We start from the raw sequence: 21296 nt of genomic DNA, 5'->3' as shown, positions 1-21296 counted from the left end.
AGCGGCGGTTTGCCATTCCATTTTTTAATAGAGATTAAAGTTCTCCATTTGGTGCAGATCTCAGGGGCGGGACACACACTGATCACCTGTAGCTCACCTGTGGATATGTGATATTTTGTTTTTAGACAACCCCTTTAAATTTTTATATTGTCAATGCTAGGATATCTGATGTAAATATTGGGAATTGTATTATACGCATTATTTATGCTGTGGATTTATTTATCTGATTAGAGTTCATTTCTTTTATCTCTGCATACACCCATATACCGTATCTAAGATTCTAGATGAGAATCATCTCTATTGCATATACAATAAAAGAAACCATACAAAGGGTTGATGTAGTTAAAATAGAAATATGCGCAACAAAACAATCTAAAATAGTCTTTGTTGCTCATAGAAACCCAACAGATTTCTCCTTTATTTTTTTTTTTAAACGACTCTGCTATGTTGAAAGCCAAGCACTGATATCATTTTTCAATATTTTATTCTTTAGATACCCCAAAAGAAATAGAACCTGTCATGCTATTCCCGACAAATACCATCATTGATGTGGAATTAGGTGAGTTATCCTCTAGTTTTATAGATATAATTGAATTATCTGCCTCATAGCTATATGAGCAATGTATTGGGTGGAACCATTAAAGAGGTTGTTCCAGAATGTAATAAAGTGGCCCCTGTCACCTAATTAAACTGGAAGCCCATCTTAATGACATGTCAGTGTGGCCTGCAGTCAGAAGAAGCACAGCTCTCGAGACTTGCATGTTAACTGACAGGTGAGCTGTTTCGTAAGAGGAGAAGGGCTGTGACATGAGAAGAAATAAATCTTCTCCTCAGCTGATTGCGCACAAAGTGTATTTGTTCCTCCAGTTCCACTTCTCCATGTACAGCTAGCTGATGAGAAGATTTATTTCTTTTGATGTGGCAGCCCTTCTCCTTGGCTCTCGGAGCTATGTGATCCTATGATACTGACCTTCTCTCAGTCGTGCTTCTGTAGACTTGCAGTTTCTCCTGACGTGTGACTTGAATGAGCTGCCGTTTGAATCACTTGATAAGTCCATTTTATTACATTCTTGGAGAACTCCTTTAAAGGATTCCCTCTGAGGTACATGAGGCGTCTTCTATGCTTTTATGTAGCTCTTAGTTCATATAGAATCATGGGAAGGTTGTTTTAATCATATTCAGGGTGAATGAGCTTTGAGTCCATTGTGCGAAAAGCGCAATAGAAAATGTTGAATGTAAAAGAAGAAAGAAAAGCGGAAGCAAAATAAAACTTATATAATTATATGAGCTGTAGTTGAATATATCCTTTATAATTTATATACCAGAGATGTCTTTTAGCGGCCCCTGTGTACGTATCGTATATGGATTTCTTGCCCTCCAACATCTAATTTGCCACCATTATTATGGGCTGTGCTCATATGTGGCAGAGGAGTTACCAAAATCTCTGCCACTAAATATCCATGTGGAGGGGGTTGTTTTTGCATCATGTGCATAGATTTGTGAATTGTCCATAACTATACCTAGCCATTGTACGACCATATTTAATGGATTTTGTCCTTGTTACTGGATGTTCTAACATAAGATTTTACCAGGTGCCGCTATTGAACTTACCTGTAAAGTGCTGTATAACAAAAACCTGTTTCTGTACTGGGCTTTCAATGATACTTTTATGGACTATTATGCTGAAAATGACAGAGTTAAAGTAGGAACAACAGAGTAAGTACTTTTTTTTTTTAATTTTAAATATGTTTTGTACAATTATAGTTCCTAAAACTTGCCAAATGTTTTCACTTACATTGTAGCCTTGAAATTAATGTAAAAATGAAAGGTAATAAAAGGTAATACAATCTTTAAATTAAAATAATTAATAAAAAAAAAAAGTATTGGTGTTTTCAGGAATAATCTGATGAACCTAGGGGTGGTGCTTTTTTGCAACAGAATCCATTACTAAACTACAGCTCTCAGCTGCCAACAGCCACTAGAAATGTCTTGCCATGCTGCAAATAGTATATTAGAAATCATTATTGAGGCTTATTTTGTAAAGTATTGAAATACATTTTTTTTAATTTATAGTCATTGTGATTCCAAGTGTGATTTATTCAAGCTTTAGTTAAATTTTCCACTGCCCTACTATAAGATAGTATACTTTGTGATGAGTCCTCCTATTTAAGGAGAACCTGTCAACGTGAAATCGCAGTCCAATCTGCTGGCACCATGTTATAGAGCAGAGGTAGTTGAGTAGATTGATATATAGTTTTGTAAAGATTCAGTATAATTTGTGATTTAGTCAGTTATACCTCTATTTTTCGGTCAAGTAGGCGGTCCTATCAGTGATTGACAGCTGTCTCTGTATGCACACTTATACCAAGAAAGCTGATAGGACCGCCTAGTGAACCAAAAACCCAGAAAGAGAAGGTGATTAAATGATTAATACACAGGTTATACTGAATCTTTTGTCGCAAAATTACTTATCGATCTACTCGACTCCTCTTGCTCTATAACATGATGCCTACAGATTGCACAGCACTTTACTTATGACAGGTACCCTTTAAGCAAGGGCAACTGTGTATCGTGCCAGGATTGTAAGGATACTTGATTACTTATCATGTCATGTTTCTTTTCGTGCCAACAACTTTTATCATCTTTGATATCTTATTCTTTAATTATTCTTATGTTTGGAATCTTCAGTTTGTCACATGTATAGAAAGTGATAAAATACTTTGTTTTACCTTTAGTGAAATATCTACAGAAAATGAGACACAATATTTAAAAACTATGAACTTTACAAAAGTTGTTGAAGAGGATTACAACAGACAATTTTACTGTCATGGCATTTCTTCAAAACTCAACATTTTTTTCTATGTTACGTTCAAAAGACCAGGTATGTATTGAGCTCTTTTTTTCACAAGTAAAATATATGGAGGAGTTAAGCAATTTCAGCATAAGGGGCTGGAAATCACCAGATTTCACAATATGAAAGCTATTACATTATTAAGGGGGTTATCGTGGACTTTGGGTTGTTCTTTCATATGGGGCTAAGAACTTACTGGCAGGTATTATAGTTGCTGACTTTATGCCTCTTCTGCCCTGCGACGATCTCTCCTGGTCAGGACTGTCCTGCTCCCAGTGACCTCACGTCAACAGGGCAGCTCTTTCTTTTCAGGCTAGCCGCTAACAAGTGATTTCAAATGGACTGAAATTTCAGATGGACTTTTTAGATGCTTTGTTTTTGGCACTTTTTGGTATTTACCTTTGACAAAACTTTATTGATACACTTTTGTGAACTGCATAGATTTTAGTGTGCTCGGTGTGTTAGGGCAGTGAAGTTGCGTAAAAAAGCACAGTGGCCATGAGATTTCCCAAAGTCACATTCACTTTACTTGAACTATAAAACGCTACATTTTTTTTTGCGCACTGAAAATATACAGCATCAAAAACTATCCCCACCTATTAGAGGCAGATAATGCAGCCATCATCTGCCGGGAATGGCACAGGCTCAGCTTCTGATCTCTCTCCATAAACCCACTCGCAAGGTGAACTGTATATGTATGGAGGATGTTCTGAAGTAGTTAGGATTAATAATAATAATAATAATAATAATAATTGCACAGTACTTATAAATAGTCCAATATATATTAAAAGCTAAGATTTTGGTCTTTAAAGTGTGTATGTTTAGGATGTAATCTGAAGGTTCTATGGCAATAATGGGTGAATTAAATAGAAATATATACAGCGTGCCTATGTGTATGTATATATATATATGTGTGTGTGAATATATATATATATATTAGTGATGAGCGAGTATACTCGTTGCTCGGGTTTTTCCGAGCACGCTCGGGTGACCTCCGAGTATTTATTAGTGTTCGGAGATTTACGGTAGTTTTTATCGAGGCAGCTGATTAATTTACAGCCACTAGACAGCTTGATTACATGTGGGAATTCCCTAGCAACAAGGCAACCCCCACATGTACTCAGCCTGGCTAGTAGCTGTAAATCATTCAGCTGAGGGGATGAAAACTAAATCTCTGAGCACTAACAAATACTCGGGGAAAACCCGAGCAATGAGTACACTCGCTCATCACTAGTATATATATATATATATATATATATATATATATATATATATATATATATATCTATACACACTCTATAACTTTTTTTTTTTACATTCAAATGCCATTGCTAGTTTGATAATGTTTTTACAAACAAAATGTTTTTACTTTTCTAATTTCCTCCTGTATTCTTTGTTGATTGCAGATCCTAATTTCCAAGGATTCTTAATTGCATTTTTTGTGTCGCTGTTCTTCGTTATAGTTATAGCTATTATTGCTATAAGAATCTTTAAAGTTGACATTGTCCTTTGGTATCGAGGTTCCTGCTTTGCTAAAACAGATCAAAAGGGTATGTTTTATTTATCCATACGAAACAGAGTTTGTCTTCTAAAAATGTCCTCAGTCTCATTTTCCCATTAGGGCATATGGATGCAAAAGTGTCGAACACAGGGTGAAATCAGCGTGTCTTACATGGACAGCAATTCATTTAAATGGCCAGCGTGCAATGTTACAGTTCTGCAATAGAGGAAACAAGTGGCCTGATGCAGTTTCCCCCTATTCCTTTTGTTTTTTGCTTCTGCCTTTCGTTCCTCCTGAAATTCTCATCATTTCCTACACCCACTTTGTTTTTTACCTGCAGCTCTACCAAACTTGACAGCTCCCTGTGCCTTATTTTATCTAACCTCACAGCTAAAGATGGCACCGCCCAGCCTGTGTCCAGCCCCGCCCTCTGCCAGCCCACTGCACACTCATTGGCTGTCAGTAATCTGCCCATGCACTGATCTCTGTCATCACTCCAGTATTGGAAACAACAGCTGTCCTCTTCTGTGGAAAGCAGCACAATCACTGCACTCCACACCACAATGGTGACAGAGCATCACATGTCCCCACACCACATCCACAGTGATGATAGAGTGTCACATGTCCCCACATCACATCCACAGTGGTGATAGAGCACAATGAGGACATGCTGGATGGAACAGCTTTAGTGCAAATGACCCATAAGGAGTGGTGGACTCCCCAGTCTTGTAGAAACAAGAGAACAATTATAGAACCAGAAACACATGGGCTACTTGCACATTGAACAAGTCTGTAGGAACATGTTCACACACCACCAAGAAACTTGAAGACACAAAAGAGCACAATGAGGCCAAAAATACTCTGTTGTAAAAAAAATCACAGTAATAAGCAAGTGCTAGTCAAAAGATGGAAAAAAAACCAGGGTATTTAGTTGATACGTTTTTTTGCAAAAAAATGTATACTAAGCTGCTCCACCAATTGTCAAGGTATACCCATATAGAGCAGCCCTAACTAATGTATATAATCCCTATCTGATGTATTTAAAAACCTGATCATCTGTGTAGTACCTGTATAAGCAGGGTTCAGAGAGGGAATATCCATGTTGACATGTTGGATGGAACAGCTTTAGTGCAAATGACCCATAAGGAATGGTGGACTCCCCAGTCTTGTAGAAACAAGAGAACAATTATAGAACTAGAAACACATGGACTACTTGCACATTGAACAAGTCTGTAGGTTCATGTTCAGACACCACCGAGAAACTTGAAGACACAAAAGAGCACAATGAGGCCAAAAATACTCTGTTGTAAAAAATCACAGTAATAAGCAGGTGCTAATCAAAAGATGAAAAAAAAACAGGGTATTTAGTTGATACTTTTTTTGCAAAAAAAATGTATACTAAGCTGCTCCACCTGTTTTTTTTTTTACAACAGAGTATTTTTGGCCTCCTTGTGCTCTTTTGTGTCTTCAAGTTTCTTGGTGGTGTGTGAACATGTTCCTACAGACTTGTTCAATGTGCAAGTAGCCCGTGTGTTTCTGGTTCTATAATTGTTCTCTTGTTTCTACAAGACTGGGGAGTCCACCACTCCTTTTGGGTCATTTGCACTAAAGCTGTTCCATCCAGCATGTCCACATGGATATTCCCTCTCTGAACCCTGCTTATACAGATACTATACAGATGATCAGGTTTTTAAATACATCAGATAGGGATTATATACGTTAGTTAGGACTGCTCTATATGGGTATACCTTGACGATTGGTGGAGCAGCTTAGTATACATTTTTTTGCAAAAAAACGTATCAACTAAATACCCTGTTGTTTTTTTCATCTTTTGACTAGCACTTGCTTATTACTGTGATTTTTTTTACAACAGAGTATTTTTGGCCTCATTGTGCTCTTTTGTGTCTTCAAGTTTCTTGGTGGTGTGTGAACATGTTCCTACAGACTTGTTCAATGTGCAAGTAGCCCATGTGTTACTGGTTCTATAGTGGTGATAGGGCGTCACATGTCCCCACATCACATCCACAGTGGTGATAGAGCGTCACATATCCCCACATCACATCCACAGTGGTGATAGAGCATCACATATCCCCACATCACATCCACAGTGATGATAGTGCATCAAATATCCCAACACCACATCCACAGTGGTGATAGAGCTTCACATGTCCCCACATCACATCCACAGTGGTGATAGAGCTTCACATGTCCCCACATCACATCCACAGTGGTGATAGAGCTTCACATGTCCCCACACCAGATCCACAGTGGTGAGAGAGCTTCACATGTCCCCACATCACATCCACAGTGGTGATAGAGCGTCACATGTCCCCTCATCACATCCACAGTGGTGATAGAGCTTCACATGTCCCCAAACCACATCCACAGTGGTGAGAGAGCTTCACATGTCCCCACATCACATCCACAGTGGTGATAGAGCGCCATATTTCCACATCACATCCACAGTGGTGATAGAGCATCACATGTCTCCACATCACATCCACAGTGGTGATAGAGCGTCACGTTTCCACATCACATCCACAGTGGTGATAGAGCATCACATGTCCCCACATCACATCCACAGTGGTGATAGAGCATCACATGTATCCACATCACATCCACAGTGGTGATAGAGCGTCACATATCCCCACATCACATCCACAGTGATGGTAGAGTGTCACATATCTCCACATCACATCCACAGTGGTGATAGAGCGTCACGTTTCCATATCACATCCACAGTGGTGATAGAGCGTCACATATCCCCATATCACATCCACAGTGGTGACAGAGCATCACATGTCCCCATATCACATCCACAGTGGTGATAGAGTGTCACATGTCCCCTCGCATCCATGTCCCCACCTCACATCCACAGTGGTGATAGAGCGTCACATGTCCTCTCATCACATCCACAGTGGTGATAGAGCATCACATGTCCCCACATCACATCCACAGTGGTGATAGAGCATCACATGTCCCCTCATTACATCCACAGTGGCGATAGAGCATCACATGTCCCCACATCACATTCACAGTGGTGATAGAGCGTCACGTTTCCACATTACCCATATATGCGTATTTTGAAGTGAAGTCTGTGGTGGAGTGTGTGCAAGAGGGTATGTGTGTGTATATCTACATATCTGCCACATAATAGACCTCAGCTGCTGCAGAACCTCAGACTACAGTGATGTGTGGATGAATGGATAAGGGGTGGATGCACACAGCATATTCTAATAACCTATGTAGAAGCCTTTTCCTTCCTGGTTCAGCCAATAAGCTAAGTCATTCCTCCGTTGCCTGCACACATTCCCCTTCTGGCTGCACACATTCCCCTTCTGGCTGGACACAATCCCCTGCTGCCTACATACATTCCCCTTCTGGCTGCACAGATTCCCCTGCTGCCTGCACACATTCTCCTTCTGCCTGTCCACAATCCCCTGCTGCCTGCACACAATCCCCTCCTGCCTGCACACATTCCCCTGCTGTCTGCATACATTCCCCTTGTGGCTGCACACAATCTCCTGCTGCCTTCACACATTCCCCTGCTGCCTGCACACATTCCCCTGCTGCCTGCCCACAATCCCCTTCTGTCTGCACACATTCCCCTGCTGCCTGCCCACAATCCCCTTCTGCCTGCACACATTTCCCTCCTGCCTGCACACATTCCCCTGCTGCCTGCCCACAATCCCCTTCTGTCTGCACACATTCCCCTGCTGCCTGCCCACAATCCCCTTCTGCCTGTACACATTTCCCTCCTGCCTGCACACATTCCCCTGCAGCCTGCATACATTCCCCTTGTGGCTGCACACATTCTCCTGCCGCCTGCACACATTCCCCTGCTGCCTGCACACATTCCCCTTCTAGCTGCACACATTCCCCTGCTTCCTGTCCACATTCCCCTTCTGGCTGCCCACATTTCCCACCTGCCAGCACACATTCCCCTTCTGCCTGCACACATTCCCCTGCTGCCTGCACACATTCCCCTTCTGCCTGCACACATTCCCCTGCTGCCTGCATACATTCCCTTGCTGCCTGCACACATTCCACTGCTGTCTGCACACATTCCCGTTCTAGCTGCACACATTCCCCTCCTGCCTGCACACATTCCCCTTCTGCCTTCCCACATTCCCCTTCTAGCTGCACACATTTCCCTCCTGTCTGCACACATTCCCCTTCTAGCTGCACACATTCCCCACTGCCTGTCCACATTCCCCTGCTGCCTGCACACATTCCCCTGCTGCCTGCACACATTCCCCTCCTGCCTGCACACATTCCCCTCCTGCCTGCACACATTCCCTGCTGCCTGCACACATTCCCCGCTGCCTGCACACATTCCCCTGCTGCCTGCACACATTCCCCGCTGCCTGCACACATTCCCCTGCTGCCTGTCCACATTCCCCTTCTGGCTGCACACATTCCCAGCTGCCTGTCCACATTCCCCTTCTGGCTGCACACATTCCCCTTCTAGCTGCACACATTTCCCTCCTGTCTGCACACATTCCCCTTCTAGCTGCACACATTCCCCACTGCCTGTTCACATTCCCCTGCTGCCTGCACACATTCCCCTCCTGCCTGCACACATTCCCCTCCTGCCTGCACACATTCCCTGCTGCCTGCACTCATTCCCCGCTGCCTGCACACATTCCTGTGCTGCCTGCACACATTCCCCGCTGCCTGCACACATTCCCCTGCTGCCTGTCCACATTTCCCTTCTGGGTGCACACATTCCCAGCTGCCTGTCCACATTCCCCTTCTGGCTGCACACATTCCCCTTCTGGCTGCACACATTCCCCTTCTGCCTGCACACATTCCCCTTCTGCCTGCACACATTCCCCTGCTGCCTGCACACATTCCCCTTCTGCCTGTCCACATTCCCCTTCTGGCTGCACACATTCCCCTTCTGGCTGCACACATTCCCCTTCTGCCTGCACACATTCCCCTGCTGCCTGCACACATTCCCCTGCTGCCTGCACACATTCCCCTGCTGCCTGCACACATTTCCCTGCTGCCTGCACACATTCCCCTTCTGCCTGCACACATTCCCCTGCTGCCTGCACACATTCCCCTGCTGCCTGTCCACATTCCCCTTCTGGCTGCACACATTCCCCTGCTGCCTGCACACATTCCCCTGCTGCCTGCACACATTCCCCTTCTGCCTGCACACATTCCCCGCTGCCTGTCCACATTCCCCTTCTGCCTGTCCACATTCCCCTTCTGCCTGCACACATTCCCCTTCTAGCTGCACACATTCCCCTTCTGCCTGTCCACATTCCCCTTCTGCCTGCACACATTCCCCTGCTGCCTGCACACATTCCCCTGCTGCCTGCACACATTTCCCTACTGCCTGCACACATTCCCCTTCTGCCTGCACACATTCCCCTGCTGCCTGCACACATTCCCTTGCTGCCTGTCCACATTCCCCTTCTGGCTGCACACATTCCCCTGCTGCCTGCACACATTCCCCTGCTGCCTGCACACATTCCCCTGCTGCCTGCACACATTCCCCTTCTGCCTGCACACATTCCCCTTCTGGCTGCACACATTCCCCTTCTGCCTGCACACATTCCCCTTCTGGCTGCCCACATTTCCCACCTGCCAGCACACATTCCCCTTCTGCCTGCACACATTCCCCGCTGCCTGCACACATTCCCCTGCTGCCTGTCCACATTCCCCTTCTGGCTGCACACATTCCCCTTCTGGCTGCACACATTCCCCTTCTGCCTGCACACATTCCCCTTCTGCATGTCCACATTCCCCTTCTGGCTGCACACATTCCCCTGCTGCCTGCACACATTCCCCTGCTGCCTGTCCACATTCCCCTTCTGGCTGCACACATTCCCCTTCTGGCTGCACACATTCCCCTTCTGCCTGCACACATTCCCCTGCTGCCTGCACACATTCCCCTGCTGCCTGCACACATTCCCCTGCTGCCTGCACACATTCCCCTGCTGCCTGCACACATTCCCCTGCTACCTGCACACATTCCCCTGCTGCCTGTCCACATTCCCCTTCTGGCTGCACACATTCCCCTTCTGGCTGCACACATTCCCCTGCTGCCTGCACACATTCCCCTGCTGCCTGCACACATTCCCCTTCTGCCTGCACACATTCCCCTTCTGGCTGCACACATTCCCCTTCTGCCTGCACACATTCCCCTTCTGGCTGCCCACATTTCCCACCTGCCAGCACACATTCCCCTTCTGCCTGCACACATTCCCCTTCTGCCTGCACACATTCCCCGCTGCCTGTCCACATTCCCCTTCTGCCTGCACACATTCCCCTTCTGCCTGCACACATTCCCCTTCTGCCGGTCCACATTCCCCTTCTGCCTGCACACATTCCCCTGCTGCCTGCACACATTCCCCTGCTGCCTGCACACATTCCCCTGCTGCCTGCACACATTCCCCTGCTGCCTGCACACATTCCCCTGCTGCCTGCACACATTCCCCTTCTGCCTGCACACATTCCCCTTCTGCCTGCACACATTCCCCTTCTGCCTGCACACATTCCCCTGCTGCCTGCACACATTCCCCTGCTGCCTGCACACATTCCCCTGCTGCCTGCACACATTCCCCTGCTGCCTGCACACATTCCCCTTCTGCCTGCACACATTCCCCGCTGCCTGTCCACATTCCCCGCTGCCTGTCCACATTTCCCTTCTGCCTGTCCACATTCCCCTTCTGGCTGCACACATTCCCCTGCTGCCTGCACACATTCCCCTGCTGCCTGCACACATTCCCCTTCTGCCTGCACACATTCCCCTTCTGGCTGCACACATTCCCCTGCTGCCTGCACACATTCCCCTGCTGCCTGCACACATTTCCCTACTGCCTGCACACATTCCCCTTCTGCCTGCACACATTCCACTGCTGCCTGCACACATTCCCCTGCTGCCTGGCCACATTCCCCTTCTGGCTGCACACATTCCCCTGCTGCCTGCACACATTCCCCTGCTGCCTGCACACATTCCCCTTCTACCTGCACACATTCCCCTTCTGGCTGCACACATTCCCCTTCTGCCTGCACACATTCCCCTTCTGGCTGCCCACATTTCCCACCTGCCAGCACACATTCCCCTTCTGCCTGCACACATTCCCCGCTGCCTGCACACATTCCCCTGCTGCCTGCACACATTTCCCTACTGCCTGCACACATTCCCCTGCTGGCTGCACACATTCCCCTGCTGCCTGCACACATTCCCCTTCTGCCTGCACACATTCCCCTTCTGGCTGCACACATTCCCCTTCTGCCTGCCCACAATCCCCTTCTGCCTGCACACATTTCCCTCCTGCCTGCACACATTCCCCTGCTGCCTGCCCACAATCCCCTTCTGTCTGCACACATTCCCCTGCTGCCTGCCCACAATCCCCTTCTGCCTGTACACATTTCCCTCCTGCCTGCACACATTCCCCTGCAGCCTGCATACATTCCCCTTGTGGCTGCACACATTCTCCTGCCGCCTGCACACATTCCCCTGCTGCCTGCACACATTCCCCTTCTAGCTGCACACATTCCCCTGCATCCTGTCCACATTCCCCTTCTGGCTGCCCACATTTCCCACCTGCCAGCACACATTCCCCTTCTGCCTGCACACATTCCCCTGCTGCCTGCACACATTCCCCTGCTGCCTGCATACATTCCCTTGCTGCCTGCACACATTCCACTGCTGTCTGCACACATTCCCGTTCTAGCTGCACACATTCCCCTCCTGCCTGCACACATTCCCCTTCTGCCTTCCCACATTCCCCTTCTAGCTGCACACATTTCCCTCCTGTCTGCACACATTCCCCTTCTAGCTGCACACATTCCCCACTGCCTGTCCACATTCCCCTGCTGCCTGCACACATTCCCCTGCTGCCTGCACACATTCCCCTCCTGCCTGCACACATTCCCCTCCTGCCTGCACACATTCCCTGCTGCCTGCACACATTCCCCGCTGCCTGCACACATTCCCCTGCTGCCTGCACACATTCCCCGCTGCCTGCACACATTCCCCTGCTGCCTGTCCACATTCCCCTTCTGGCTGCACACATTCCCAGCTGCCTGTCCACATTCCCCTTCTGGCTGCACACATTCCCCTTCTAGCTGCACACATTTCCCTCCTGTCTGCACACATTCCCCTTCTAGCTGCACACATTCCCCACTGCCTGTCCACATTCCCCTGCTGCCTGCACACATTCCCCTCCTGCCTGCACACATTCCCCTCCTGCCTGCACACATTCCCTGCTGCCTGCACACATTCCCCGCTGCCTGCACACATTCCTCTGCTGCCTGCACACATTCCCCGCTGCCTGCACACATTCCCCTGCTGCCTGTCCACATTCCCCTTCTGGCTGCACACATTCCCAGCTGCCTGTCCACATTCCCCTTCTGGCTGCACACATTCCCCTGCTGCCTGCACACATTCCCCTGCTGCCTGTCCACATTCCCCTTCTGCCTGCACACATTCCCCTGCTGCCTGTACACATTCCCCTGCTGCCTGCACACATTCCCCTGCTGCCTGCACACATTCCCCTGCTGCCTGTCCACATTCCCCTTCTGGCTGCACACATTCCCCTGCTGCCTGCACACATTCCCCTGCTGCCTGCACACATTCCCCTTCTGCCTGCACACATTCCCCTTCTGGCTGCACACATTCCCCTGCTGCCTGCACACATTCCCCTACTGCCTGCACACATTCCCATTCTGCCTGCACACATTCCCCTGCTGCCTGCACACATTCCCTTGCTGCCTGTCCACATTCCCCTTCTGCCTGCACACATTCCCCTACTGCCTGCACACATTCCCATTCTGCCTGCACACATTCCCCTGCTGCCTGCACACATTCCCTTGCTGCCTGCCCACATTCCCCTTCTGCCTGCACACATTCCCCTGTTGCCTGCACACATTCCCCTTCTGCCTGCACACATTCCCCTTCTGGCTGCACACATTCCCCTTCTGCCTGCACACATTCCCCTTCTGGCTGCCCACATTTCCCACCTGCCAGCACACATTCCCCTTCTGCCTGCACACATTCCCCGCTGCCTGCACACATTCCCCTGCTGCCTGTCCACATTCCCCTTCTGGCTGCACACATTCCCCTTCTGGCTGCACACATTCCCCTTCTGCCTGCACACATTCCCCTTCTGCATGTCCACATTCCCCTTCTGGCTGCACACATTCCCCTTCTGCCTGCACACATTCCCCTGCTGCCTGTCCACATTCCCCTTCTGGCTGCACACATTCCCCTTCTGGCTGCACTCATTCCCCTTCTGCCTGCACACATTCCCCTGCTGCCTGCACACATTCCCCTGCTGCCTGCACACATTCCCCTGCTGCCTGCACACATTCCCCTGCTGCCTGCACACATTCCCCTTCTGCCTGCACACATTCCCCTGCTGCCTGCACACATTCCCTTGCTGCCTGTCCACATTCCCCTTCTGGCTGCACACATTCCCCTGCTGCCTGCACACATTCCCCTTCTGCCTGCACACATTCCCCTTCTGGCTGCACACATTCCCCTTCTGCCTGCACACATTCCCCTTCTGGCTGCCCACATTTCCCACCTGCCAGCACACATTCCCCTTCTGCCTGCACACATTCCCCTTCTGCCTGCACACATTCCCCGCTGCCTGTCCACATTCCCCTTCTGCCTGTCCACATTCCCCTTCTGCCTGCACACATTCCTCTTCTAGCTGCACACATTCCCCTTCTGCCTGTCCACATTCCCCTTCTGCCTGCACACATTCCCCTGCTGCCTGCACACATTCCTCTGCTGCCTGCACACATTCCCCTGCTGCCTGCACACATTCCCCTGCTGCCTGCACACATTCCCCTTCTGCCTGCACACATTCCCCTTCTGCCTGCACACATTCCCCGCTGCTTGTCCACATTCCCCTTCTGCCTGTCCACATTCCCCTTCTGCCTGTCCACATTCCCCTTCTGCCTGCACACATTCCCCTGCTGCCTGCACACATTCCCCTGCTGCCTGCACACATTCCCCTGCTGCCTGCACACATTCCCCTGCTGCCTGCACACATTCCCCTTCTGCCTGCACACATTCCCCTTCTGCCTGCACACATTCCCCGCTGCCTGTCCACATTCCCCGCTGCCTGTCCACATTCCCCTTCTGCCTGTCCACATTCCCCTTCTGCCTGCACACATTCCCAGCTGCCTGTCCACATTCCCCTTCTGCCTGCACACATTCCCCTTCTGCCTGCACACATTCCCCTGCTGCCTGCACACATTCCCTTGCTGCCTGTCCACATTCCCCTTCTGGCTGCACACATTCCCCTGCTGCCTGCACACATTCCCCTGTTGCCTGCACACATTCCCCTTCTGCCTGCACACATTCCCCTTCTGGCTGCACACATTCCCCTTCTGCCTGCACACATTCCCCTTCTGGCTGCCCACATTTCCCACCTGCCAGCACACATTCCCCTTCTGCCTGCACACATTCCCCGCTGCCTGCACACATTCCCCTGCTGCCTGTCCACATTCCACTTCTGGCTGCACACATTCCCCTTCTGGCTGCACACATTCCCCTTCTGCCTGCACACATTCCCCTTCTGCATGTCCACATTCCCCTTCTGGCTGCACACATTCCCCTTCTGCCTGCACACATTCCCCTGCTGCCTGTCCACATTCCCCTTCTGGCTGCACACATTCCCCTTCTGGCTGCACTCATTCCCCTTCTGCCTGCACACATTCCCCTGCTGCCTGCACACATTCCCCTGCTGCCTGCACACATTCCCCTGCTGCCTGCACACATTCCCCTGCTGCCTGCACACATTCCCCTTCTGCCTGCACACATTCCCCGCTGCCTGTCCACATTCCCCGCTGCCTGTCCACATTCCCCTTCTGCCTGTCCACATTCCCCTTCTGCCTGCACACATTCCCAGCTGCCTGTCCACATTCCCCTTCTGCCTGCACACATTCCCCTTCTGCCTGCACACATTCCCCTGCTGCCTGCACACATTCCCTTGCTGCCTGTCCACATTCCCCTTCTGGCTGCACACATTCCCCTGCTGCCTGCACACATTCCCCTGTTGCCTGCACACATTCCCCTTCTGCCTGCACACATTCCCCTTCTGGCTGCACACATTCCCCTTCTGCCTGCACACATTCCCCTTCTGGCTGCCCACATTTCCCACCTGCCAGCACACATTCCCCTTCTGCCTGCACACATTCCCCGCTGCCTGCACACATTCCCCTGCTGCCTGTCCACATTCCCCTTCTGGCTGCACACATTCCCCTTCTGGCTGCACACATTCCCCTTCTGCCTGCACACATTCCCCTTCTGCATGTCCACATTCCCCTTCTGGCTGCACACATTCCCCTTCTGCCTGCACACATTCCCCTGCTGCCTGTCCACATTCCCCTTCTGGCTGCACACATTCCCCTTCTGGCTGCACTCATTCCCCTTCTGCCTGCACACATTCCCCTGCTGCCTGCACACATTCCCCTGCTGCCTGCACACATTCCCCTGCTGCCTGCACACATTCCCCTGCTGCCTGCACACATTCCCCTGCTGCCTGTCCACATTCCCCTTCTGGCTGCACACATTCCCCTGCTGCCTGCACACATTCCCCTGCTGCCTGCACACATTCCCCTTCTGCCTGCACACATTCCCCTTCTGGCTGCACACATTCCCCTTCTGCCTGCACACATTCCCCTTCTGGCTGCCCACATTTCCCACCTGCCAGCACACATTCCCCTTCTGCCTGCACACATTCCCCTTCTGCCTGCACACATTCCCCGCTGCCTGTCCACATTCCCCTTCTGCCTGTCCACATTCCCCTTCTGCCTGCACACATTCCTCTTCTAGCTGCACACATTCCCCTTCTGCCTGTCCACATTCCCCTTCTGCCTGCACACATTCCCCTGCTGCCTGCACACATTCCTCTGCTGCCTGCACACATTCCCCTGCTGCCTGCACACATTCCCCTGCTGCCTGCACACATTCCCCTTCTGCCTGCACACATTCCCCTTCTGCCTGCACACATTCCCCGCTGCCTGTCCACATTCCCCTTCTGCCTGTCCACATTCCCCTTCTGCCTGTCCACATTCCCCTTCTGCCTGCACACATTCCCCTGCTGCCTGCACACATTCCCCTGCTGCCTGCACACATTCCCCTGCTGCCTGCACACATTCCCCTTCTGCCTGCACACATTCCCCTGCTGCCTGCACACATTCCCCTGCTGCCTGCACACATTCCCCTTCTGCCTGCACACATTCCCCGCTGCCTGTCCACATTCCCCGCTGCCTGTCCACATTCCCCTTCTGGCTGCACACATTCCCCTTCTGGCTGCACACATTCCCCTGCTGCCTGCACACATTCCCCTGCTGCCTGCACACATTCCCCTGCTGCCTGCACACATTCCCCTTCTGGCTGCACACATTCCCCTGCTGCCTGCACACATTCCCCTGCTGCCTGCACACATTCCCCTGCTGCCTGCACACATTTCCCTACTGCCTGCACACATTCCCCTTCTGCCTGCACACATTCCCCTGCTGCCTGCACACATTCCCCTGCTGCCTGTCCACATTCCCCTTCTGGCTGCACACATTCCCCTGCTGCCTGCACACATTCCCCTGCTGTCTGCACACATTCCCCTTCTGCCTGCACACATTCCCCTTCTGGCTGCACACATTCCCCTTCTGCCTGCACACATTCCCCTTCTGGCTGCCCACATTTCCCACCTGCCAGCACACATTCCCCTTCTGCCTGCACACATTCCCCGCTGCCTGCACACATTCCCCTGCTGCCTGCACACATTTCCCTACTGCCTGCACACATTCCCCTGCTGGCTGCACACATTCCCCTGCTGCCTGCACACATTCCCCTGCTGCCTGCACACATTCCCCTGCTGCCTGCACACATTCCCCTTCTGGCTGCACACATTCCCCTTCTGCCTGCACACATTCCCCTTCTGGCTGCCCACATTTCCCACCTGCCAGCACACATTCCCCTTCTGCCTGCACACATTCCCCGCTGCCTGTCCACATTCCCCTTCTGCCTGTCCACATTCCCCTTCTGCCTGCACACATTCCCCTTCTAGCTGCACACATTCCCCTTCTGCCTGTCCACATTCCCCTTCTGCCTGCACACATTCCCCTGCTGCCTGCACACATTCCCCTGCTGCCTGCACACATTCCCCTGCTGCCTGCACACATTCCCCTGCTGCCTGCACACATTCCCCTGCTGCCTGCACACATTCCCCTTCTGCCTGCACACATTCCCCGCTGCCTGTCCACATTCCCCTTCTGCCTGTCCACATTCCCCTTCTGCCTGCACACATTCCCAGCTGCCTGTCCACATTCCCCTTCTGCCTGCACACATTCCCCTGCTGCCTGCACACATTCCCCTGCTGCCTGCACACATTCCCCTGCTGCCTGCACACATTCCCCTGCTGCCTGCACACATTCCCCTTCTGCCTGCACACATTCCCCTTCTGCCTGCACACATTCCCCTGCTGCCTGCACACATTCCCCTGCTGCCTGCACACATTCCCCTGCTGCCTGCCCACATTCCCCTTCTGCCTGCCCACATTCCCCTGCTGCCTGCACACATTCCCCTGCTGCCTGCACACATTCCCCTGCTGCCTGCACACATTCCCCTGCTGCCTGCACACATTCCCCTGCTGCCTGCACACATTCCCCTTCTGCCTGCACACATTCCCCTGCTGCCTGCACACATTCCCCTTCTGCCTGCACACATTCCCCTGCTGCCTGCACACATTCCCCTGCTGCCTGCACACATTCCCCTTCTGCCTGTCCACATTCCCCTTCTGCCTGCACACATTCCCCTGCTGCCTGCACACATTCCCCTTCTGCCTGCACACATTCCCCTGCTGCCTGCACACATTCCCCTGCTGCCTGCACACATTCCCCGCTGCCTGCACACATTCCCCTTCTGCCTGTCCACATTCCCCTTCTGCCTGCACACATTCCCCTTCTGCCTGCACACATTCCCTTGCTGCCTGCACACATTCCCCTGCTGCCTGCACACATTCCCCTGCTGCCTGCACACATTCCCCTTCTGCCTGCACACATTCCCCTGCTGCCTGCCCACATTTCCCTGCTGCCTGCACACATTCCCCTGCTGCCTGCACACATTCCCCTTCTGCCTGCACACATTCCCCTTCTGCCTGCACACATTCCCCGCTGCCTGTCCACATTCCCCTTCTGCCTGCAAACATTCCCTGCTGCCTGCACACATTCCCCTGCTGCCTGCACACATTCCCCTTCTGCCTGCAAACATTCCCCTGCTGCCTGCACACATTCCCCTGCTGCCTGCACACATTCCCCTTCTGCCTGCACACATTCCCCTGCTGCCTGCACACATTCCCCTTCTGCCTGCAAACATTCCCCTGCTGCCTGCACACATTCCCCTGCTGCCTGCCCACATTCCCCTTCTGCCTGCACACATTCCCCTGCTGCCTGCACACATTCCCCTGCTGCCTGCACACATTCCCCTGCTGCCTGCACACATTCCCCTGCTGCCTGCACACATTCCCCTGCTGCCTGCACACATTCCCCTTCTGCCTGCACACATTCCCCTTCTGCCTGACCACATTCCCCTTCTGCCTGCACACATTCCCCTGCTGCCTGCACACATTCCCCTGCTGCCTGCACACATTCCCCTGCTGCCTGCACACATTCCCCTGCTGCCTGCACACATTCCCCTGCTGCCTGCACACATTCCCCTTCTGCCTGCACACATTCCCCTTCCCCTGCTGCCTGCACACATTCCCCTTCTGCCTGCACACATTCCCCTGCTGCCTGCCCACATTTCCCTGCTGCCTGCACACATTCCCCTGCTGCCTGCACACATTCCCCTTCTGCCTGCACACATTCCCCTTCTGCCTGCACACATTCCCCGCTGCCTGTCCACATTCCCCTTCTGCCTGCAAACATTCCCTGCTGCCTGCACACATTCCCCTGCTGCCTGCACACATTCCCCTTCTGCCTGCAAACATTCCCCTGCTGCCTGCACACATTCCCCTGCTGCCTGCACACATTCCCCTTCTGCCTGCACACATTCCCCTGCTGCCTGCACACATTCCCCTTCTGCCTGCAAACATTCCCCTGCTGCCTGCACACATTCCCCTGCTGCCTGCCCACATTCCCCTTCTGCCTGCACACATTCCCCTGCTGCCTGCACACATTCCCCTGCTGCCTGCACACATTCCCCTGCTGCCTGCACACATTCCCCTGCTGCCTGCACACATTCCCCTTCTGCCTGCACACATTCCCCTTCTGCCTGACCACATTCCCCTTCTGCCTGCACACATTCCCCTGCTGCCTGCACACATTCCCCTGCTGCCTGCACACATTCCCCTGCTGCCTGCACACATTCCCCTGCTGCCTGCACACATTCCCCTGCTGCCTGCACACATTCCCCTTCTGCCTGCACACATTCCCCTTCTGCCTGCACACATTCCCCTGCTGCCTGCACACATTCCCCTTCTGCCTGCACACATTCCCCTGCTGCCTGCACACATTTCCCTGCTGCCTGCACACATTCCCCTGCTGCCTGCACACATTCCCCTTCTGCCTGTCCACATTCCCCTTCTGCCTGCACACATTCCCCTTCTGCCTGCACACATTCCCCGCTGCCTGTCCACATTCCCCTTCTGCCTGCAAACATTCCCCTGCTGCCTGCACACATTCCCCTGCTGCCTGCACACATTCCCCACTGCCTGCACACATTCCCCTTCTGCCTGTCCACATTCCCCTTCTGCCTGCACACATTCCCCTTCTGCCTGCACACATTCCCCGCTGCCTGTCCACATTCCCCTTCTGCCTGCACACATTCCCCTGCTGCCTGCACACATTCCCCTTCTGCCTGTCCACATTCCCCTTCTGCCTGTCCACATTCCCCTTCTGCCTGCACACATTCCCCTGCTGCCTGCACACATTCCCCTGCTGCCTGCACACATTCCCCGCTGCCTGTCCACATTCCCCTTCTGCCTGCAAACATTCCCTGCTGCCTGCACACATTCCCCTTCTGCCTGCACACATTCCCCTTCTGCCTGCACACATTCCCCGCTGCCTGTCCACATTCCCCTTCTGGCTGCAAACATTCCCTGCTGCCTGCACACATTCCCCGCTGCCTGTCCACATTCCCCTGCTGCCTGCACACATTCCCCTTCTGCCTGCAAACATTCCCCTGCTGCCTGCACACATTCCCCTGCTGCCTGTACACATTCCCCTTCTGCCTGCACACATTCCCCTGCTGCCTGCACACATTCCCCTTCTGCCTGCAAACATTCCCCTGCTGCCTGCACACATTCCCCTGCTGCCTGTCCACATTCCCCTTCTGCCTGCACACATTCCCCTGCTGCCTGCACACATTCCCCTGCTGCCTGCACACATTCCCCTGCTGCCTGCACACATTCCCCTGCTGCCTGCACACATTCCCCTGCTGCCTGCACACATTCCCCTTCTGCCTGCACACATTCCCCTTCTGCCTGCACACATTCCCCTTCTGCCTGCACACATTCCCCTGCTGCCTGCACACATTCCCCTGCTGCCTGCACACATTCCCCTGCTGCCTCCACATTCCCCTTCTGCCTGCACACATTCCCCTGCTGCCTGCACACATTCCCCTGCTGCCTGCACACATTCCCCTGCTGCCTGCACACATTCCCCTGCTGCCTGCACACATTCCCCTGCTGCCTGCACACATTCCCCTTCTGCCTGCACACATTCCCCTTCTGCCTGCACACATTCCCCTGCTGCCTGCACACATTCCCTTTCTGCCTGCACACATTCCCCTGCTGCCTGCACACATTCCCCTGCTGCCTGCACACATTCCCCTGCTGCCTGCACACATTCCCCTGCTGCCTGCACACATTCCCCTTCTGCCTGCACACATTCCCCTTCTGCCTGCACACATTCCCCTGCTGCCTGCACACATTCCCCTTCTGCCTGCACACATTCCCCTGCTGCCTGCAC

At 52.0% G+C, this 21296-nt stretch overlaps 1 protein-coding gene across 5 annotated transcripts in view; it reads left to right on the top strand.

Annotated features, from left to right (window-relative positions):
* Positions 1-21296, top strand: part of IL1R1 (interleukin 1 receptor type 1) — a 98904-nt gene that overhangs the window by 57958 nt on the left and 19650 nt on the right. For all 5 annotated transcript variants that reach the window (XM_069757591.1, XM_069757592.1, XM_069757590.1 and 2 more), the window contains 4 exons: positions 494-559; positions 1593-1716; positions 2736-2881; positions 4258-4401. In XM_069757591.1, the coding sequence (XP_069613692.1) occupies positions 494-559; positions 1593-1716; positions 2736-2881; positions 4258-4401 (480 nt within the window). The remainder of the gene's footprint in view (positions 1-493; positions 560-1592; positions 1717-2735; positions 2882-4257; positions 4402-21296) is intronic.

This window comes from Ranitomeya imitator, chromosome 3 (genome assembly GCF_032444005.1).
Source record: "Ranitomeya imitator isolate aRanImi1 chromosome 3, aRanImi1.pri, whole genome shotgun sequence".
In the NCBI taxonomy this organism is placed as follows: domain Eukaryota; kingdom Metazoa; phylum Chordata; class Amphibia; order Anura; family Dendrobatidae; genus Ranitomeya; species Ranitomeya imitator.
This window is presented reverse-complemented; position numbering and strand designations above follow the sequence as displayed.